This window comes from Cariama cristata, unplaced genomic scaffold, assembly GCF_000690535.1.
Source record: "Cariama cristata isolate BGI_N322 unplaced genomic scaffold, ASM69053v1 scaffold10232, whole genome shotgun sequence".
In the NCBI taxonomy this organism is placed as follows: Eukaryota; Metazoa; Chordata; class Aves; order Cariamiformes; family Cariamidae; genus Cariama; species Cariama cristata.
Genome location: NW_009604446.1, coordinates 59,794 through 81,791, shown reverse-complemented (window position 1 = coordinate 81,791; position 21,998 = coordinate 59,794). Strand labels below are relative to the sequence as shown.

The window sequence follows — 21,998 nt, the reverse complement described above, 5'->3', positions numbered from 1 at the left end:
CTTCTTCCAGGTCGTTGCACTTCACTTCTGTATTTCAGCAAATGTTCTATTTATTGGGCCTTCAGGGTTCCCATCAGAGCTGGATATGACAGGGTGCACAGTGTTTGTTAGCAACTCCCACACTGGATGATTCAGTTAGTACAATGTGCTGCATGCCGAGTTTTGCTCTGATCTCATTCTTGTAACATACGAAGAGGCTGGCTGTGTGTATTGCACAGTCAGCTACGGGAGATGAGCAAGTTTAGGTTTTTAGAATAGTAGCCAGTGTAAGCTGGAGTGTCATCTTCAGAGTTGCAACTTTTAGAAAAGATTTAGGTAGCCTGTAGGTGTTGACAGGTGCTAGGCAAAAGAGAAACTCATCTCATTTCAAAGACCTTTAAGGTTGCAACTAATCTTGATGGTTTCAGGGCAAATGTGTTTCTTGGCAGTCATCTACATAAAAGAGTTTTTTAGGCATATTAACTTAATCAGCAAATAATTCCAGCCCTGCAACAAAGCTCATCTTAACAATTCTTCCAAGTTTAAATTATTCTTTGCACCCAGTAGCATGATGGTTGTAGGAGATCATGCTCTACTACGTTCTGAAGAGTTATAAGGTGAAATTCTTTTGCTACGAACTGAAGTCACTGGGAAAACTCTTACTTCTATAGAGCCAGGATTTCACCTGTAGTCTTCTGGTGTTAGAATACAATACAAAATGTGTACAGTAAGCATATGAATTTACAGTAACTTAAAAATAGGTGTTTGTCAGCTTAGTATAGTTTATTCTCTGCATCTTCAAGGGTTGACCATAAGAGCTTTATTAAATAAACATTTTCATCTATGCTCAAAGGTATTTCTTCCCTCCTCTGCGTACCTTGTGATAAAGCAATTTTGTACTCCAAAGCCCAGTAACTGTACAACCTGGACCTTTTAAGATACCTCAATTCTATTTTGGCCAAAGATTTCCCATGGAAATTAATTGGTTACTATTCATATGGAGATGAAAATACTTATTCAGCAGGTGTTCTTAGCTTCCTGGAAATTGAGTGTATGCAATTGAATCTCTTCAGCTATTCCAGTAGTTTTAATATCAGACTCAGATGTTTATGAAAACATAGATGCTGTTCAATTCTAAGCAGCTTCAGCTACTGTTGTTTTTGTAATCTTAAAGATGAATTCTGAACTTCTCACCAAAAGCAGGTTTTAAATAATTTTTAAAAAAAAAAAAATCCACAAAAGTACCTTGGAACTTCTATATGCACTGAAAACAGCACTGTCATTGGTTCTGATTCAGGCCTATGTAATTTTAAAATAGATACCAGCATTCTTAGGTCAGTAATCTTAATTCATCGGTTCTACAAGGGATTATATCTTTTGAGTATATTTTTTCCACAAATAAATTGTGACTCATCCTGAGAGAAGCATTGCTGTGGAACTGTACATGGGAAGGAGTGCTTAGGAGCTCATGGAACCTAGGCACTGCATCAGTCAGTTTACAAATTGAATTAATAATTAAACTTGAAACAGGTACATCTAATAATATGATGCAACTTGTGGATGTGTCTTTGGAAGAAAAAAAGAGAATACTGACGATACAGCGAAATTCAGAATCTCTGAATTAGGTAGATCCGTATCTCTTTAATTTAGTGAAATACTGTAGAGCAAGATAAAGTTAATAGAAAGATGTGCATCATGTTTGACAAACTAAACACTGACTGAGGAAAGATCTAGGATTATGATAGAATTCTTGGTTCTTGAAATTGAAATATGTATGAACAGTGGAAGGGGGGAAAATGTTAGTTATATTGATGGACATACTGCGATGTCTAGGCAAGAAATAACTTGAAAAGTTTTGCAGAGAAGAACATATGGTTATCGCAGTGCCTTCAAAGATAGATTTGATTATAGTTTCTGCATTACATGGAAATCTTACTATGCAAATCACTGTCACCATTCTTCATTCTTGCAGAGGGACAACAATCCTCAGTGAGGCTCTAAACCCTGAAATTAAATTGAGTTGATGTAATGCCAAAGGAAGGGATAGCTGTCAAATTATTAACATAAGAGTAGCTTTAAGTGGCCTGACTTCCTTATTGGCAGTGTGAAGAAGTGGAGAAGAACAGCCTTTATGACTCAGTTCTTGCTTTGTAGTTTGAACAGAAGTCTGTATCTGAATCCTTGCATCAGCAGACTCTGTTGCATACTAAAGAAATTTACACGATCATTATTTTATACTCATTTGCAGTAAGACAAGAGACAAAAGGCAAGGAATGGGTGAGGACAAATTGAAGGGAAACGAAACGTTGAAGAGGAAACATGTCTTGCCCCGTCATTCTTCTGTTTTTGCCACTGTCTCAACTTCTTGATCACTTCTTTGTTTTCTAATTTAAATTTTTCAGAAGCTGGAGAGCAGACAGGATAGCAGGAAGGTGGGGTAGATAATACAAAAACCTTATCAGCATGGGGATGTGGAATCTGTGCTTGCTTCCTATGATGATAAACTGTGCTGTGGATTATTACATTGAGCTTAATATATTGATTGTCAAAAGCAAAAGTTTCCCAATTAAAGGAAATGTGGATCTCTGGCAAATGAGAACATTGTGGAGGTACCATCTCTGCATTACCTGCAAGACCAATGAAAATGTTGAGCAGTCAAAAACCCAGTGCATGTTACAGGAGGCACCTACTTGTATGGAATGGATAAACTTGTTTAAGATGTTTAGGCTTTTGAAGCTCATATAAAAAGATAAATTGGAGAACAAAGTTCTGAGTTGTTAAGGTTGCTAAGTTTGCCTTCTGAGCATAGCTACTAATTTTATTGTGGGGAGGGAGGAGGAGGGGAGGGAAGAAAAGTTTTTTTAAAAAAACAAAAAACAGACCAAGCAAATAAACAGAAAAGCCTTTGTTGTTCCTACCCCTTGCTGGGAGTTTCTGTCAGATCATGGCCATACAAACAGATGATTAAGGGTTTGGCACACCTCAGGGAGGAAATATTCTGGCAGAAGTGAAGGGAGACAAGAACAGGATTTCGGGAGAGGAAATATCCAAAGGAAGAGCAGGAGTCAAAGGTTCATAAAATGGAAAAATTAAGCCACAGAGGGTGACACTGAGCAGAACACCCCAAGCCGTGCTCACGGCACCTTGGGGATATCCATGTAACCAGCAGATATTGCTCAGCAGGGTGAGGAGACATCTCTCCGCCCAGAGACATGAGAGTCTAAAGAATGGAAACAGGCCCTGCTATTTCCAGGATGCTTCTCCCTCTCCCCGTTTTCTGCCTGGTTCAAACTTCCTCTTCCTAGTGCTGTCAGTGACCAGGATAACTGGGTTGGGTAAGCCTGAGGTCTGAGCTGGTGAGACCATCCTTGTGTAACACACACTAAATTCAAGAGGGTCTGAAACATCTTGAGCCATTTGTTTCTCTCCCTTTTCTGATGCATTGGAAGTTTTTACCGCCTTGCTTGTGGTGATGAATGCAAAATCACCTGGGAGGGGGCTTTAGCAGGGAAGGAGAGAGTGAAGAGAGAAGGATGAGAAACTTTGCCAGTAAAGTAAACCAGTTAACATTTGTGAAAATGGGAACTGGTAAGTGAAGTTTCTATTTAATGTTCCAGAGATTTTGTTAAAAAATTGCATGTAATTGCTTTTCAGTTGTGGAAGTCAGGAGCTTGTAGAGGCTGTATGACTGAAAAGTCCTGTGGCAAGTCCCACAGGTTTGGAATGCTTCTGAAGCAAGTGAAAAGAAAAGCAGAAAGAACTTGACAGTCTTTTATTATTCACATTAAAAATTAGAAAGCCTGGGACCACATTTTTGCAAGAAGAAAGTTAAATATTGAGGAAGGTTTTGTATAAATGATGCTGAATTCGAGACAAGAGTTGACTTAAAAAGTATTTTACAGTTGGTCAAACACAAAACTGCAGGTATTTTGTGATCTGCTTTAATTTTGAAATGGTTTTGAGTTTTTTTTTTCCTCACTAGGCAATGCACTCAGATTGCTTGTGGTAGGTTATTCTCTGAAGGCTCTGTTTCTGCTTTGCAGGGGTTTAGGTGGAGAACTGATGAGACCTGCTGGTAAGTATCACGGCTGTGGAGTGAAAGCAGAAAATGTGCAGTAATTAATTCTTCTGTTCACTTTTTTTTCCAGTTTGTTCTGCATATATTGCATTGAATGCATAAATAAAGTATGCACAGTAATTAAAAAAACACAAAGTTTGGAGGCCAATCAGAAAACAGGTACACCAGAACATTGGTTGACATCACACTTCTGAGTAACTGTGTAAGACTTGGAGATGGTTCTTTGGCTTATGTCACACATTCTCTCCTTCCATTGTTGCACACAGTGAACTTCCTTCAGGGTTGAATTGGCTTTCTTAGTTGATTTACTCAGATTCCTCTCCAGAAGAGATACGCTCTATCCATTAAGACAGATGCCATCATGTAACTAATGATTTTATCGTAATATGTATGTGCACAAAGGTGAAGAATAAAGACCATATAGACAACAGTTTGCAGAAAGGGTGGTATCACAGAAAACATGACAGGTTGTTCACATGGATTTTGAAGACTGGTGTATAAAGAACCACTGTTAAAAGGAAGGGCATTGCAGGAAAAAGTATCCATCCAGGTAGCCTGGGTGGATAAGGAAATGATGCTAACTTGAGTATCTGGCTCATGGGTTGAATGAAGGAGGTGCTACATAGCAGATTCTGGCTTTGAAGATGTGAAGCCATCCAAACTTAGTGGGTAAAGGAGTTTCAGTACCAAGATGGAAGAGTGATCAAATAGAAGGGGTGAAGGGGGCAAGAGGATTTCTGCAGTCTTTGAATGAGTTTACAGTCTTGTGACATGATAATGCAGGCTGAAAGAATAGGTAGTTTTTGTAATATGTTTTAGCTTTTAAGCAGCTGAATATTTTGGAGAAGTACAAATGACAGTATTTTGGCGTGATACAACTGTGTAGGTGGAATAAGAGAAGAATTGAAAACGTTCCACAAATTGCCTGCATGTCTAATGAAGATGATGGTCTCAACCACAATAGAGCATAAAGAAGTGTAGAGAACTAAGGAGGAACCCTGAGAGACTTTGGTGTAGTCATATTGTACTTCACCTTGTCTGTCAATAAATTTTAGAACAAAGAAGCTGGCGTACAATATTTAATGGAGTTAGAGCACAGGGAGTGTGATTGTGTGACATTACCACAAGAAAAACTGAATTCAAGAGTGCATTTGGAACCTGGTAAGGTGATTATAAATGAAGAGGATGATGAACTGTGTACAGAGCCCGGAGTAAGACTCAGAGATTAAGCTGTGGGAGGAGAGGAAAGCAAAAAGGTGGCATTAAATAGTAGCTTGTTCTGTCCTCTCCCTCCTCTCCGCCAATTCTAAAGCAGTCAAGACAGTATGGATGTATACTGGTTTGTTGTATTTGAACTGATCACCAGGAAGTGAAAGATACTGTATTCCCTAAGTGCTGAGTTTTCATTTGAGCAATGCAGTCATTCTATTGTATAGTAAGATTTTGCAGTGTTTACTGTGTTAATCTCTATTCCCTAAAACAGCCTTGAAACACTAAGAAAATGCTATTCTGAAAGTGGTTTTGCAAGCTTAGAACTCATTTGAGTCTATAGATTTAAAATAATAAGGACTTAATAATTAAAATGGCATTTTCAGATATTCCAAGTATCAAAGAAAATGAAGCTGCATCTAGTTTTATAACTCCTAGCTCTGTGCAGTGAACAGATGCCACTCCTTGAAGGTCCTAAAAAATGCTAATAAGAAGTAGGACCACCTTTTGTATATATTTTAATATTTTTTTTAGTGGCTGTAGTATTATCCTTGTCCAAGTTGGTTTACTATCAATGATACTACATAGCCATTTACAGACTGGTATAGAACAGAAGGGTAGCTAATACGTACATGTGCACCTTAAATGGCAGAGGGGAAAAAACATAACACCAAACAATGGATTTGCATGAATGATGGGACTAACTTGTGTCAGAGAACAGTTAGTGCATAGTAGCTTTTTTTTGTATCGCAAGTGTAATTTCCTTTCAGTTTCTAATTTGGACTTCTATTTGCAAATTTTCTTCAATTTAAAATTAATGCTAATGTACCTCGATGTGGTTGTATATTCAAAATTACTGCAATTTCTCATTTTTTTTTTGTATTTATGCAATTATCAAACTTATTTTCTTACAGTCTGCACTTTAATTGAAAAGTTGTCACTATCAAAAATGCCATTTAAAGGAGATCCAATAATCGGTATGTCATATTTTAAATAACCTTCCATTATCTTAGTAATTATTCATTAAGCTAAAGTATTAACAAATGATCTTTTTCAGAGAAGCAAGATTAGCAAGGTTGGGTGGCCTAACAAATAAAAAAATATCAAAAAGATGCACAAATACTGCAACAGAAGGTGATGTTATTTGAAGATTTGTTTTGTAGCTGCTTACTAATATAGTTGTTTTCAAGATTTCAGCATCAGCAGGTGCAGTCTTTGTGCTATGTACACTGTAAACCAAACCAGAATAGCTATACTAATTGAGAATCACAACCTTGTTTATTTTGGAAAACCAAGGAAATACGTCAATATGTATAATTGCTGGTCTTTGTAAAAAATAAAATAATGTTGAAGTTCAGAGACTAAGAAAAGTTAATACCATTTATGTTCCTTACTATTTCAGGTGGCTGGCAGTGGTTAATAAATGACAGTCTAAGAAGTCTCCCTCTTGTTTCAAGTGCTGCACGACAACATATAAAGGTACAGTAGTTCCTCCTTCATATAGTCACGTTAAATACAGAACTAGAAATATTTTTGCTTTCCATTGGTGGATTATTTTCCATGGAATCTCATTGGTTCTTGAATATTCGTTTCTTAGATTGGTAAGAAGGGTGTTTTTTTTAAAAAAATTTGAATTATTCAAAATTCAAATGGGCCTTTTTGATTAATACTTGAACAGCTATCACAATAGTTGTTCTCGTATGTAGATTTGGACGCAGTAGCTGGCAGGAGCTGGCATTGACAGTGGGCTGGCGGTCAGGAGTTGCTGATGGTTGCTTGAAGCTACTTGCTGTTGGGTACATGGTTACACTGATAGGATATTTTGTGTCTCTTTTGGTGTACCTATAATATGTGTAAGATATGTTGATTTTGGTGGCTTCAGAGAACTTTTGTGAGAGTTAAAAAGAATTTCTGGATGATGTTGTCAGGCGCGATGTACTGAGGGTGTGTTTGTTAACAGTGAGAGTTAACAGTGGTATGCTCAACCAGAGTTGTTCAGGACAATGTGCTTAAAATTTTCATTAAACTCTGTTGCAAATCCTTTTACTGTACTCTCTAGCTACTCTAATTCTGAATATTAAATCCACTGGGGGGTATGTTTCATGCTATTTTGTGTATGTGATCTTAACACCTCCAGTTATTTGCCTTAATTTTCCTGAGTAATACCATGGGAGTTTGATCTTGCACTGTTAAAGGCTCTACTGAATTACAAAGATGATTTTTGTCTACCCTGTTAGAGCTTATAGCCATCACAGAGACAATTTGAATATAACATATTGTGTTCATTCTGTTAGGTTTTGAAAATAAGATAAAAAGCCATTGCAAGTATCTGGTAGCTCATCTTTTAAAGTCTTCCTTGGAAGACAAGAGTAGACTAGAATGAATCCAAATCACTGAAGAAAATTAAAAGATGAAATTTGAATTCTTGGAATATTCTTTTGGCATTAGCAATTTATTCAAAGAGTTTGTATGTCTTATAACTGGAACTTCTAAACCAAGCTTAGAAGAATTAATTATAGACTTTAGAGAATTTTTACATGTTTGGTTAACATTATTTAATGTTGAGTAAAGTATGTTTAGTAAATGTCAATTCTCACTTGCTTTCTGTATGTATTTTAGAAATAATTTTAAGGGCAATGCTTGAGACATTGAAAAGTAATCTTTTTTTCTGACATACAGTATACTCTTCCAATGTAACTTCATGCATTTAAGATGAAAACCATTCTCTTTAGAATCTCAGCAACACGATCTAGTTGAAAATGTCCCTGCTCATTGCAGAGAGATTGGACTAGATGAGCTTTAAAAGTCTACCAACCCAAACTATTCTATGAATCTATGATCTACAGCAATTAGATAATTCTATCTATTTTTCAACTATCATCCCTGTGGTAATTGGAATATTATTTAGATGAATACTGGTTTTCTTTCAAGTCCTTGATTTTTGCATAGAGAACAAGTCTGAGGTGTCTTTGAGGCTAGAATGAATAGGCTGTACAGGATTCCTGTGTTATCACTTAAGATTTCTTATACCTGGAGAACGTTAGTATTGATAAGTATTGTTGCTATTAATATGGAGTGAACAGCACATAGTTTTTGTACACTCTTAAATTTTTTATAATTTTGGTCAGCATTATATTATTAGCTGAAAGGTATAATTCAGCCATAAATTTTAAGAGAAAACTTGTTACATGCTTTTTGAAATAGCAGCTGTTTTAGATTTGGGGTGTGTGTTGGCTGAAACTACTCTAAAGACTAGGAGGTTCAGGCATAATACACAACCTTTGATCCTTTTCTAAACCAGTTAAGATTGAGACACACGGATTGTGATACTGGGGTTTTTGTTCATAACCTTCAGTCCATGGTGTTTTTTCTGTGTTTCCTTTCTGTAGGTTTCTGGGGAAATACGGTTTGTTTATCAATCTCGCATCAATATATTGAAGATGAAATATATTGAAGATGAAATAATGACTTCTGTATTTTGTAATAGTGTGTCATCCTGGAGGTGTTTCAACTGAACTGAAAATACAGTTGATACATTACTATTAACGTCTTAAATGTTAATTTAGCTTACTGATACTTTTGAAGGAATAAGAGTAGAATCTGTTTTTTTTTTCCTTACATAGGTTTCCTGTTCAACTGTTCTTAAACCAGTATTGGGAAGAAATAAAAAGACAATAAATGTCAGTAGCTGAAGGGAATGATTTTTTTAAAAAAAAAAGGACTTATTTTCCTTAACCTTTTAATTCTAAGCACAGTTATAAAGTATGACCTTAGTAAATACATTAAGTTCACAGTTTTGCATTTGTTACAGGAGTCTGCAGTCTCTGCACTGTCTGCGCTGTGTAATGAATATTACATCAATGAAAAGGGAGAAGCTGATCCAGCTCTACAGGGTAATGACTCATGTTTACAGCAGAGGCAGAAAATATTGGGCTGGACCTAACTTGTGCTTTGGAGGTATTGGATAGAATGGGAAGGAACGTCACTAATTTTAAAGGACCTTAAAATGCTTCAGAAAAGAGTGATAAAACCAACTGAAAGTCTAGGAAATGTCTCAGGGCTTTTGCTTGCTTTAGACTGGACATGAATACAAGGCACCATAATAATGAATATTAGGAAAAACAGATTGCTTTTCTATTCCATACTGTAAAACAAAGAAGCAAAGAATATGTGTGTGTGGCAAATCCTAAATTTTAATGAAGTGAGACATTTTCACATCATATTTTGATAAACTGTATGCCAGAGATCATGGCTGACTTAATGAAGAAGAATTGGTTAGGCATAAGAAGGAACAAGGACATACAGAGTTCTTGTAAATGTGCATGCATATGAAACCTCATCTGTTTGGATTGGGATCAGTAGTACAGGTGTAGGCGTAAACTTTTGTTAGGTGCGTATGGATCAACATCTTTTTTTTTATACTGGTTTTCTTGGACTTTTCTTTGTTTCAAGTTTCAAATTGTATTGTGTCCATCAGAGACAGATTGCTGGATTGTATAGATAGATATTTCAAGAACAACAACATTTGTGTTCTTGTTTTTCTAAATATGACAGTGAATTTACATAGACTTAACAAAATAATTAATTATTTTCCTATTTTTTGCCATTACTAAGTCATTCCTAAATCAGGTAACAGAATATCTTATTATTTATTTCTGTTATGGTAGTTCCCAGAATGAACCTCATACCTATCACATATATAGTAGTATGCAGTCCATGCCTCAAAGAAGTTACGGCTGATATATAAAAGCAGCCTAATACTGATTTTTAAATATTTTCTGTCAATAAAACTGTCCAAAAATAGCCCTTTTCTTCATGCAGGCTGGCACTGCATGCCTGATTTTTTTGTGGGCGGCATGGGAAGATGTGATACCGTACTGAGGCAGATGAAAAAACCCCAACCTCAGGAAAGGGTAATGTTTTGTAAAAACAGAACACTTTGGGCAGGAGGAGACAATGCTGAATCGAAGAAAGCAAACTAAAAATGAGTTGAAAGGCTAATAGGTCACATTTTATGTAACAATGAAGTTTCAAGCTTCTGTAGAACTGGACCAGAAAACTCAGATGTCAAAATCAAGGGGGAGAGAGGATCTCCTGGAAGAGCATGCAATAGATGGTGCAGCTGTTCTGATGCTGTACTCTTTTAGATGCCTGTGAAGCTTAATTGTTTTTTCCTGGATTCTAGGTTAAGTTTTCATCTGGCTTATGCTTGAAGGCATCATGGCGATGTAACCCTGATGATCTAGAGACATAATTAGTGTCAAATTTGTAGATACAGGAAAAAATTTTCATCAGACTTTCTGGGATGATTTAGAGAATAGAATTGTGAGTTGGAAATTTTTTTCTTCTAAAAAAATCTCTAGTCAGCTGTGCCTTGATTATGCTTTTCTTTGGCCTTGTACTGCTCTAAAGCCTCTTCTACACATGGTAACAAAAGTGCCATTATACATGCAAGCATCTTTCGAAAGAAAAAAGAAAAAGTGTAATTTCATCTCTGTGCTGGTAAAAACTATGTATTTCATGACCATTAAATTCTGTATGTTATAGGATTGAAATCCACCACTAAAACACCTCCCCATAATGTCTAATGTATTCATATATGTGTGGAAGCTGCAGTGCAGAAGACATTCAATGACAATGCAGATGCCTTAGATAAGTCAGTTAAAACGGGTCTAAACATGATTAAGGGGATTAGAAGGAAAAAAAAAACTTTTGGTAAAATTTAACCAGTGTTTTACTATGGCTTGACAGATTAAAATGAAAACACAAATCAAAGCTACCTCAGTGATTCGGCATTCTGAATCTGTCCCTGTAAGACTGTAATTTTATTTAGTCACTTCTTTTACTTCTGTTTGTTTTCACCTTTCTTTTGTTTTATTTTTTCTGTCTTAATGTGTTCTGGTTTGGTTTTGATGACTTTCTCTTTTAATATTCTTTCAGGATGGGTTGTGTTGAATTAACATTGTAGACGCTTCATAGGCCCTGTTGTTTTATGAAGCTAAAGACTCTTAGAAGAATATTAACATTGCATTACCCTCACTAGCATAATTACTAAGTAGTAGGAAGTACAGAGCTGCTCATTTGCTAGTTGTCATGTGTTAAGTTTATGTCATTTGGCTAAAATGTCAATCTTAAATTTACATCAATCAAAGGGAAGACACTCATAGTCTTACTGTCTAAGATCACCTTGCTGTCTAAGCAAGCATTGCGTCTTCCTATGGCCTCAAGACTCTATCTTACACTCCAGTGGTCTGGAAATTTTTAAATAATAGATGTGCTTATATGAAGGTATTGCTAACCTCTGGACAGGGATCTAGTTCCCTGATGTGAGGAACTAGTTGAGGCTTGCCAATTGCATAAGGATTTAAAAAAAAAAAAAAAAAAAAATAAAAAAAGTCAGTCAGTCATGAGATGATTAATGTGTAGTTTCTTATGGTAACTAGTCTTTCTTCCTCTAGCAAATATTGATCAATCGTTTAAATCTTAGATGACAGTAAGCAATGGCACAATTACATAATCTTCCTAGGATCTCTGATTCTTTCAGTAAAGCAATTAATAAGACCACCTTTTCCTTTTTGAACCAGAGTTGTGTTTATTGCAACTATCTTGGTTGTTCTTAGAAGCTTTTCTGGAGTACCTAATTTTTCACTGCATTTTACAGAAGAGTTTAATATAGTAGCTGAAAAATCTGGTACAGGAAGTATCATCTGTTGAGTCTATGGTAAAGACTACAGTAGAATATGTAGATATATTCCTGACTTTATTTTTTCCTTTTTTTTTTTTTTTCCATTCATCCTCATTTACTTCTTTGTATCACTTTACTTCATTGTTGAGCCCCCTTTTTCCATGCCTGGTTCAGTTTATTCTTGTGCCTTTTGTCTGTGCTACTGTTTGTACAGCCATTTTCCCTGTTTTGTCAGGTAACAATGCACAGAATCTGAGCACAGCATCCCTGCTTCAAAGTGGTTGCTTCTTTTTGAGCTTTCTCCTGCAAAAAGCCCAACTTTATTTTTGTTTCTATATAAAAAGTGATATGAAATTCTCTCACTGCTTAGGTATGATCTGTATCTGTGTTTAAACCCCCAGTCCAGTTAAGACTTTTCTGTCTGTCTTAAGACTTATCTGTCAAATAACTGACCTTCACAAATCCAGAGACATCTCTTTCCTAACACAGCACGCTTATCTAATTATGGAAAATGATGACCTGTAAATATAAGAGAACTTGTTCCCCTGTGTTTGCATAGAATTTGTGCTTATACTTATTCTTTGGATTTTAAAAACATTATAGCTTTTTTAATTGAGAACTTTGTCTTTTCTCTGTTTGAATGACTAGGATTAGTCTGTCTAAAAATCTGACTTTGTATTTAGAAAATAAGCATTCATGTAACAGTGAACATCTTAAAATTTTTGTCTTTTTTCTGTAAGAAATGAAAGGTATTCTGTATTTCAGTTTAATGAATTATAAAATTTTCCTAGTTGCTACATTTGGGGGATCTTTTCCTGTTTTATTTTTCTGTTAGCTAAATATGTAATGATAATGATGTGGTAGCTACTTTTCACTCTGTAATTGTATTTTTTCTAGATGAGCTGGTGACACAGTACGTTTCAGAACTACAAAACACAGAGGAAATGATTCGTTGTGGCTTTTCACGAGCTCTTGGGGCCCTTCCAAGATTTCTGCTAAAGGGCAGGCTCCAACAGGTGAGAAAATACGATCATTGTAATGAGAAGAGGGCACATGGTATTTTGAATGAAACCTATGATGGTAATAAAATAAATAATAATGATCATAATTAGAGGTCTTTGTGAAAAGGGTTTGGATTCTAATGTACAGTAGCTCCAGAAAATCATCTTTCTTAGCTTGCCACTGATTCTGATAATTAGAGTTTAGTCCTCCTTTAGCAGTGTTAATGGAAAAGCCAGAGATTGTGAAGTATCCCTTTGCTATGGAACATTTGTCCAGAGGGAAGAGTGAGGCGTGCTGACAAGTCCCGGTGAGAAACCAAACAGTTGCCTGCTTAGTTCTGTCATACATGATTGAGCTCATTTTAATACAATACCTAACTTTAACATTTATTGTAAATAATGCATTGGATTTAAGTATCTCAATTTTTATATTTTTTTCAGGTGTTGGAAGGTTTGAGAAAAGTTACCTTAATTTCCCCTGCAGACATAAGCTTTGCAGAATCCAGAAGAGATGCCCTGATAGCAATTGCAAAGTATGTTTGTCATCTTTATTTTTGTGTAATTTTAATTCTTTCTCTAGGAGCTTTCTCCTGTTCATTCTGCTTTTTGTTGTGAGCTTGTAACATGATTCTTGAAAACAGTTACACTATCACATACACCTTTTTAGTGTGGGACTGTATGCATCTCCATTATTCAATGTATCTTTAGTTCAGAGGATTATCACACATCTGAGAATGGAGTACAACTCTGGTGGTGTGGGGTTTTTTTAATCAATTAACTGACTAGCTTTAAAGTTTGCCTTTCTCATGAGCTGTAATTTAGTGAGCTTTAGTGAGGAGGAAGAATTGAATTGGTTTAAAGAAATTGTACTTCTTCTCTAAAGGAAGGTTTTCTATGTTGACATGCCACAGTGTAGTTAGTGTTAATAGTATCGTAGTATATACACTCTTAAACTGTTACAGTGCAAAAAACCCGTGTCTTCAATGTAAAGGAGTTTGTTAATATCAAATTCAATGCACATTGTATTAGTCCTTTGGTCTTCTTGGTTACTTCATTTTAAGTAGAGGTCAAAAACTGACAGCTACTTTAAGCATGTTCCTCTTTGTAGTGTTACAGACATAAAACCAATCTGCTTATCTGCTGAGTTTTTAGCCTTGCCAGTGTTCCTTTAAACCTGAACAGTGATCAGAAATCCTCGGGTCAAATATAACACAGTAGGCTCAGAATATTCTTCATACTGTTTGTAGCAGATGTTATGGGTGTTTAGAATACTATATGTCCAGGAAATTTTATTAAGCAACAGAGCAAAACTGTGATCTTGTTTCTCCTTACTAGTGTTGTGGGTTTTCCCTGCTTTTTCTCTTTTTAAAGGGTTTGCCAGACAATAGGTGTAAAGGGAGAAGGATCTCAGGAAGAATATGTCTGCAAAGATAACGTTACTCAGATTTATGCTACGCTACTTAGTGGTGTGACTGACTACACTACAGACAGCCGAGGAGATGTTGGAGGATGGTAAGGTGCCTTAAAAAATGAGACTTAAACTCAGCTGTGATGTTTGATGTCTAATTAAAAAGTTATGTCTTTTGAAAACCTGTTAGAAATAGATAGCTGCAGGCTTTTGGAGATTTGAGTGTAGGTAGAAATACACTGGGGGAAGAGATGTAGAAATTCAAAGGAAAGGCTGACAAGAATTTGTTTGACCCTTGCCTGAGAAGTTAGGAAGATGGGGACTATTGCGTTTTAAACTGAAGTTCAGCCTTATTCTGGTTTTGTGGATGACATTATTTTCTTTTAGTGAATATCAGGAATGTATTTAGGTGTAAAAGGTGCAGAGACTTAAAACATTACTTCTGTTTCTTTGAAATAACACATTTATTCCTACTTGGTGAACTCTCGTGTTGTATGTTCGTGTTGTGGGGATTTTTCGCCAGGAGAGGGAGCAGTTGCATAACGTGTTAGCGACAACTTGTCAAGGCTGGTGCCTGACTGACAGGGGTAAAAACTTTATCAGCTGTGCTGTGATATTACTGACTCTTTTGTAAGTTTAGGGTTTCAGTGATTTCAGCTATGAGATTGCAAGAATAATTAAATCATTTATGAGCACAAATATGCCTAGCCTGAAATAGTACTTGTTGATAAAAAGTATTAAATTATCAGCATTCAGGAATAAATCTAGTATCTAGAGATTTAAAATATATGACAATTTTGATGCTTTGTAGAAGTCTCAGAGACGTAACACTTAATCCTTGTATAGAGAAGCCATAAACCAAGTAAACATAAGTGATAAATTAGTTTTAGTGGTCAGTTTGTTGTTGGAAATTGATTTATTGTCTTAATCCATAGTTTTAATTTGAAAATATGCAGATATATGTTGCTTTTAGATACGATTCTATACATAAAGTATCAGCCCTGTTTGACAGTATGGATAATAGTGTTTGTATGGTAATGATGTGGTAATATATATTTGACTTGTCTGGCAACTATATGAAGCATCTCAGGGTAGAGAGATGCGCGTTCAGGATTGTAAATTAACAACCTGTTGATTGTTCAGATCTGGTATCTGGCTATGCTTTTATTACATTCCAGGCAGGAAATAGAGAGTGCCTGAAAAGTACTGGTATGAAATAATTTTGTTGATTGAAAAGATTTCCTTATTTTCCCAGTTTATTGAAGAAGCCCTTGTCTAACAGTGCTGAGTCACATGAAGGGGTTTGGTGTTTAGTTTCAGTCATATCCTTTCAGAGCATTTGTATGAAATAACTGTTTTAGACATTTTTTTTCAGTCACTATCCTCTTCTTTGAAGGGTGTTTTCAACAGTAGTATACGAACATGAAACATAATTTCCTTTTAATTTAATTGAGTGGCATCTACTATATTGTAACTGAGAGCTGAGACTCAACAGGTGAGGAGGGATAGAGGACTACTGAAATGAAAGGCTCCAAACTGGGTATGTTGTGGCTATAGCAAAGCTGGCAGAGCTCACAGATGATGGTTGAGACCTGTGATATGGTAATTGCTGACTTGGGAAGGCTACAATGGGTTGCTCCAGTTCTGGAGGATTGGCTGTATTCAGCTTCAGCAGCCATGCATAGCGTGCTGATCCCTGTTCAAATCCGGTATAATAATACATGATGCCAAGCATGCATTGTGTGAGTTTGGGAACTTCTTGTTTAGGCTCAAATTTCTGCTTATATCTGGTTTAGAATTCTGTCCTACTCGCTCTTGACTTTAGTGTCGTTATTCCATTTGTAGCCCCAGGTTTGCTTTAAAACAAGGAAAAAATTACAGTGGCATTCTCCTCTTTGGGATTGGTTATTAGGGGCAGGTGCTGTAAAGTACATTTGTAATTAATATGACGAATGGGAGCTACTATTAACACACCCTATGACCCACTATTGTATTATGTAGGAAGGAAAGTTGTGATTGTGCTTTTTTTGTGCAATATGTATCATGCTAGAGTTTTTCATAGCCAGCAATCATTGGGTAGTTTATACTGCTGTCAAACTTCAATGCTTTTGCTCTGCTGAGTCGTCATCAGTCACTGAGATCTCATCAGTTCCAGCGCGAGTTGCAATAGTTATTTGTAAGTACTCTGTCTTTGAACAAAAAGAGAAGCGTAAGTTCTACAGCACAGAGGAGAAGAAAAATATCTTGTGCCATGTTAGTATTGGGTACTTTTTAAATTGACTAACCTTGTTCCTTTAGGGTACTTCACTACAATATTTACAAATGTGTTGGAAAAGTACACAGGGCAAATAATCCAGACCGCTCTTATCAGCCTGAGTTAATATTTGTGTGTTTGTATTTTTCTTGTTTTGTATAATGATAACCATCTCCCCAGCCTTCAGTACTGGTTGTTAAAATTGTCATATGACAGGGAAATAATAACACAGGACAAGAAATCAGAGAAAAGTAGGCGTGTTTGACATTGCAAACTTAGAAGAGGAAACTAGGATGCAAACTGGTAAGGATCAAGAGCAGGTCATTCCAGGTTGCACAAGGGAAGCGGGAGCTTGGTTTTCCCTTTCCTCCTCCTTCAGCCGTCAAAGAAGGAAGATGGAGGTGAATGAGTCTCTCGCTCAGAGAAGATAGTAACGCGAGAGAGAGACGGGTGTAGCTGAAAGAAAATGTAAGAGCAATGATATAGGGTAGGGAGTCAGAAAGTGAAGAGATGTTAAGCTTTTTGCTTTCAAAATTAGGCGAGATACTGAAGTAGATGAGAACCTGTTGAAGTATAATTGTGTATTCGAGTTAACTTCCACATCTGACAGCTCTCACTTAAGTTCCCCGTACCAATTGTTTATCCTTCTGTCTGTGTCTTAATTTAAAAACAAAACAAAACTCTACAAAATGGAAATATTCAAAGAAGTACCGAGGAAATTAAATTCTCAACATCCATTAAAATTCAAATGTGCTTTAAGCACGAGATTCTTTTTAAGTTTCTTTGGCAATGCCAGCCAAAATCAAGTCAAGAAACATGTAAATTAAAGGGGGAAGGGTAATCCTTTCCATAGCAAACTGTTGGCTGCCAAGTATTTTTGTGGCCTCTCAGATATGATTTCTCAATCTGTTTCTTCTAAACCATTGACTAAGATGGAAAGATATGGGGAGAATTGCCATTTCTCTGGAGAGACCTTCTCTTTGGTGTGTAATTTTTGTCTGTCTTTAATGAAATCGTGGGAAAGTTTAACCAACTTTACTTTCCGTATGCAAACTTTACATTTCTTTTGACAGATTTTTTTGCTGGGACTTGTCCAGTCTGTCTACAGGTGTTAGACATGAATATCTAATAGTTAGATACTATATGAAAAACTAGGAAAACACACTTTGATGAAAGATTGCCAAACTTGTATTAAGCTACTTAGGAAAAAATGATGTAATTTACCTTTTTTACCATTATAACAAATGTCCCACCCAGTTTTAGATTACATAGGCAACTATTTTCAGCTGGTTTTGGAAATTAGAAACAGGAGTGTTTCTTTTCACACTAAGCAGGTGTACCTTTTCAAATATTTAATTTTTTTTTTTTTTAATTATTACTGAGAAAGAATGACATTACCATGAGTGACTAATGTGATGAACATGTTGGTCCTGGTCCTCTGCAGGATCGTGTAACCAATTGAGGATCTGCCATGGTATTGCCTATGTCTTAAGAAAGAAACTACTTTTGACAACTCATGTATTGACAAGGCACGTGGTTTAAAACAAGTGTATTAATCTTTTTTAAATTGAAATTACACTCTTCATCTTTTTTTATATTGATATTTTGAAGGCAGAAAATCTTCACTAATTAGATAAGATGCGCTTCAAGCACAGCTTAGTGTTACTTTAGCTAATCTTTTTCATAAAACTGATTATTATGTAGCATAGAGATTTAAGTCATTCTGAGTCACAATTTTTTTTAATGTTGGAAATATTAAGCTTTAAAATTTACAAGAATATGACACTTTCAACAGTGCTTAAATATCTTAATGTCAAAATATGCGTTGGCCTTTTTAGAAGATGATTTGAAGCAGACAAAGCACAGGTTTAAATACATCTACTTGCACACCAAATATTACTAATCAGTATCAATTTTAACCTTCTTAAAATAAAGAATAAACCTGGCAACATCTGGCTGGAATAAAAAATAAAGATGGTGAGGTAAGGGGCTTGCCTGGAAACTACAGTGACTGCTGTACCCTCAGTGCAGTGTGGGCTTCACTTCACAGAATGGGGTTTGGGGGTACAGCTGTACACACTCCTCTTCCTCCCAAAAATATGATAGCTGCTCTCAGTGGTCAACGCTTTCATTATTTTGAATTTTTTGCCAGTGTCTAACTGCCAATGTATTTATTTAAATAAATTCTAATGTAACTACTCTACTACTCTGTTTCAACAGGGTACGTGAAGCTGCTATGACAAGTCTAATGGAAGTGACGCTTCTGCTGGTTCAGAACAAAGCGGAGTTAATTAATGCCAACATGTATGCTACTTGTACTGGTTTTGTGTCTTACCTCTTATAGCTACATTTCAGTCCATATGAGAAAGCATTGCTTGTTTATTGTATACTTATTCCTTTACTGAGTGTGATAGAACTTTTGTCAGAAGTGCATCAAGCCTACACCCATATAGATGCTGAGAATATTGTACCTGTTCTTCAGAGGGACTAACCTTACCGCGAGAAACTGTGTGGCAGTCCCACCTTTGAAATACCATGCATCTGTGAGATTTGGTCTATACTTGCTGCCTGTGTGGAGCTTGCCAGTATTGTTCACTTAAATAGAAAGCAAACTTGCCTGCTTATCCAGAGCATTGCTTCATTAATTTGGAATGTGATAAAGCGTGGAGATGAGTTTGTATTCATTTCTCTCTTTGCAGAATTATTAGTAAGGAAATACAGAAAAAGATAATTTACACTGAGCTTCTGATTTTTAATTTCATGATGCAATAGGCCTGATAGTTAAAAAAAAAAATAAATACCAGTTTTTAAGCATAGCTTGAGCTGCAACAAAACTTTCCTAATAACAGTGTTTATGTACAGAACATGCCCAATGGTTAGCTGAATATATACATGATTTCTTTTTTAATTTAAAAACCCCCCAAACTTTGAAGGATACTTTGAAGAAAAATACCAGATTCTGTAGGACCACACTACTCAACCAATGCCTGTTTTCCAGAAGCTTCTTCCTATTGGTCTGTTGCAGACATAGATGATTCACATGAAACTTAGAAAAGCATTCCTTTTAGCTGGATCACATTTTCTAAATATTCTGAGTCTTGCTGTAACTGAAGGAATTCTAGCTGGTTTTACTATCATTATTTGTCCTTTCTGAAACCGTAAAGGGCCTTGTGGAACACAATATTGTAGCTGAGAGTTTAGTTATGAATGTAGGCAAAACAGGATATTGTTAAAAACTAGCCAGAGGTGAAGAAGTGATTAATTTGGGATATATGAGATTTGGGATAGACCTTGTCCTCTGCTATGTGTGCCATTTTCTACTTGCAAATGTGCTTTTCTTAAGGTTCCTGCTCCATTTTCATCTGAAATGTAGCAGTTCATCCAAACCATAAAGCACCTTCCTGTCTTTTTGGATGAAAGATGATATGCAAATATCAAATACTGTGTAATATTAATGTCATGATGTTTTTTGATTGCTCTATGGAGGATAAAGCTTTAAAGATTGTGTCACCATGCTGATGTCTTAAATCACTTGTACGTTCATTATGAAGAGTTAAATCAGAATACTTTCATAGCAGGATATTTTTTATATCTTTGAAACAATTTAAATTTAAATACACATTCTATGGATTAAATTATGTAATTAATTATTTTCTTCTTTGTAGCTGCAAACAGATCATGTGCTGGCTGGCTCAACAGTCGGCTGAAAAAATAGATAAATTTCGAGCTCATGCAGGATCTGTGTTCCTTACTCTCTTACATTTTGACCACCCTCCAGTTCCGCACATACCTCATCGAGAAGAGCTAGAGAGGATATTTCCAAGGTAATATACTTAAAAACATATCCTAAACTAATGTAAGTAAAAGATACATGCACACAGTTACACCTAACACAAGCAACCTGATGTAATTTTTATGCTCAAATGCCTAATACATGTATGGAGGACTATTTGGTGCTGTTTGTCAGAATTTCATCGAAGTGTCTAATGAATATGCATAAACATATAAAATATTCAAACGAAGAACTCATACTATGAGTTCCTGTTAAAACCATAGTTTCCTAAGGTGATAAGTCTTACATGGTTATGATGTATAAGTCTTTCTCTGGATCAGCCCCAATAATTCCTGAACCCATCAGCCAATTTTGTGGTGGATGGTAAAGATCATGTCAGTAGTAGATGGGAGACCATTGGTAAAAGAGAACTGCTGGGAGCTGTGTTTTGGTAATGCTGCTGTTTATGAAATATCTGGTTTATAATCTCACTTTCTTTTCATAATGTGAGAGGTGGAATTTACTGACAGTTGCCCTTCCTGAATTTTTTTTTTCCCCGACTGGAAAACATTGATTGATCATAATGTTAATTTTTAATGGATTGTATTATTTTAACTAAACCGTAGTTGCAGTAGTTCTCTAAGATGGAATTTCTAGTTAAAGCAAGAGTGAGAGCAACCCATTCCTGAATGGTGATTATAATACCTGACTGGGATGAGGCACATCCAACTTTGTGTCCCCATTCTGTTTGTTCAGCAGAATCTCAACCTCCTGTAACTCAAAAAGTGCTCTGTCTGCTAGGCTGCTGATTGATCTGTGGTGGGGTGTATGTGTGTCAGCCTTTCCTGGGATAAGCCTATCTTTGTATCAGTTGTTGACTAGCAGTTGGTGGGAGAGAACTCAGAATGGAATGCAAGAAAGAGAACTTTTCTTGGTGTAGAGAAAAGTGCATGTGAAAAGGAAACAGTGGTTCAAATCCTTTACCTGAATCAGGACTTGAAGATAGCTTGACTTTACTGGCAGCAGCTGAAGTTTTGATTTCTATTTTACCCATATGCTTGAAGACCAATGATTGATTTAAGATTTTTAGGTAATTCAGAGACTTTTCACTGACATGGTGCTTGAGGATGAGGAGCTATCATAGGAATGTATGGAGAGGAAAGGCAGTGCACACATCCAAGATTTTTTTTTTTCCCTTCCCCTTTCCCCAGGTCAGAGAAAGAGACTCTAAACTGGAATGCTGCGTCAGAAGCTTTCCCTCGAATCACCCAGCTTTTGCATTTGCCAACGTACCAATACTATGTGCTTTCGGGTCTCTCAGTGTCTGTTGGTGGATTAACAGAGACAACGGTAAGAAAGCAGAGTGGCTTTCCTGTTTGGTAGGAGAATACACTGACAAAATTGTTGACTAAAGTGTTTAGTTTATTACAGTGGATATTGCAGATAGTTATTTCTGTGAGAATTTCATGTGTGAGATTTTTAAAAGAAATCAAGTCATACTTTTAAAACTTATGGGCTTTATATTTTTCATCTTTAAAAGTATTATTTTCTTGACTTACTGAGCATGCAGGGAACCAGGAGTAAGGACACTTTGTTTCTTGTTTCCTGGCCT

At 36.1% G+C, this 21,998-nt stretch overlaps 1 protein-coding gene across 1 annotated transcript in view; it reads left to right on the top strand.

Moving 5' to 3' along the window:
- TBCD (tubulin folding cofactor D) overlaps window positions 1–21,998 on the top strand; it is a gene marked incomplete at its 5' end in the record, with an annotated part of 110,825 nt that overhangs the window by 65,421 nt on the left and 23,406 nt on the right. The window contains 10 exons of the mRNA XM_009695624.1: window positions 4,023–4,054; window positions 6,181–6,243; window positions 6,669–6,745; window positions 9,078–9,159; window positions 12,849–12,967; window positions 13,394–13,485; window positions 14,324–14,464; window positions 18,835–18,918; window positions 20,280–20,438; window positions 21,598–21,736. Coding sequence (XP_009693926.1) covers window positions 4,023–4,054; window positions 6,181–6,243; window positions 6,669–6,745; window positions 9,078–9,159; window positions 12,849–12,967; window positions 13,394–13,485; window positions 14,324–14,464; window positions 18,835–18,918; window positions 20,280–20,438; window positions 21,598–21,736 — 988 coding nt within the window. The remainder of the gene's footprint in view (window positions 1–4,022; window positions 4,055–6,180; window positions 6,244–6,668; window positions 6,746–9,077; window positions 9,160–12,848; window positions 12,968–13,393; window positions 13,486–14,323; window positions 14,465–18,834; window positions 18,919–20,279; window positions 20,439–21,597; window positions 21,737–21,998) is intronic.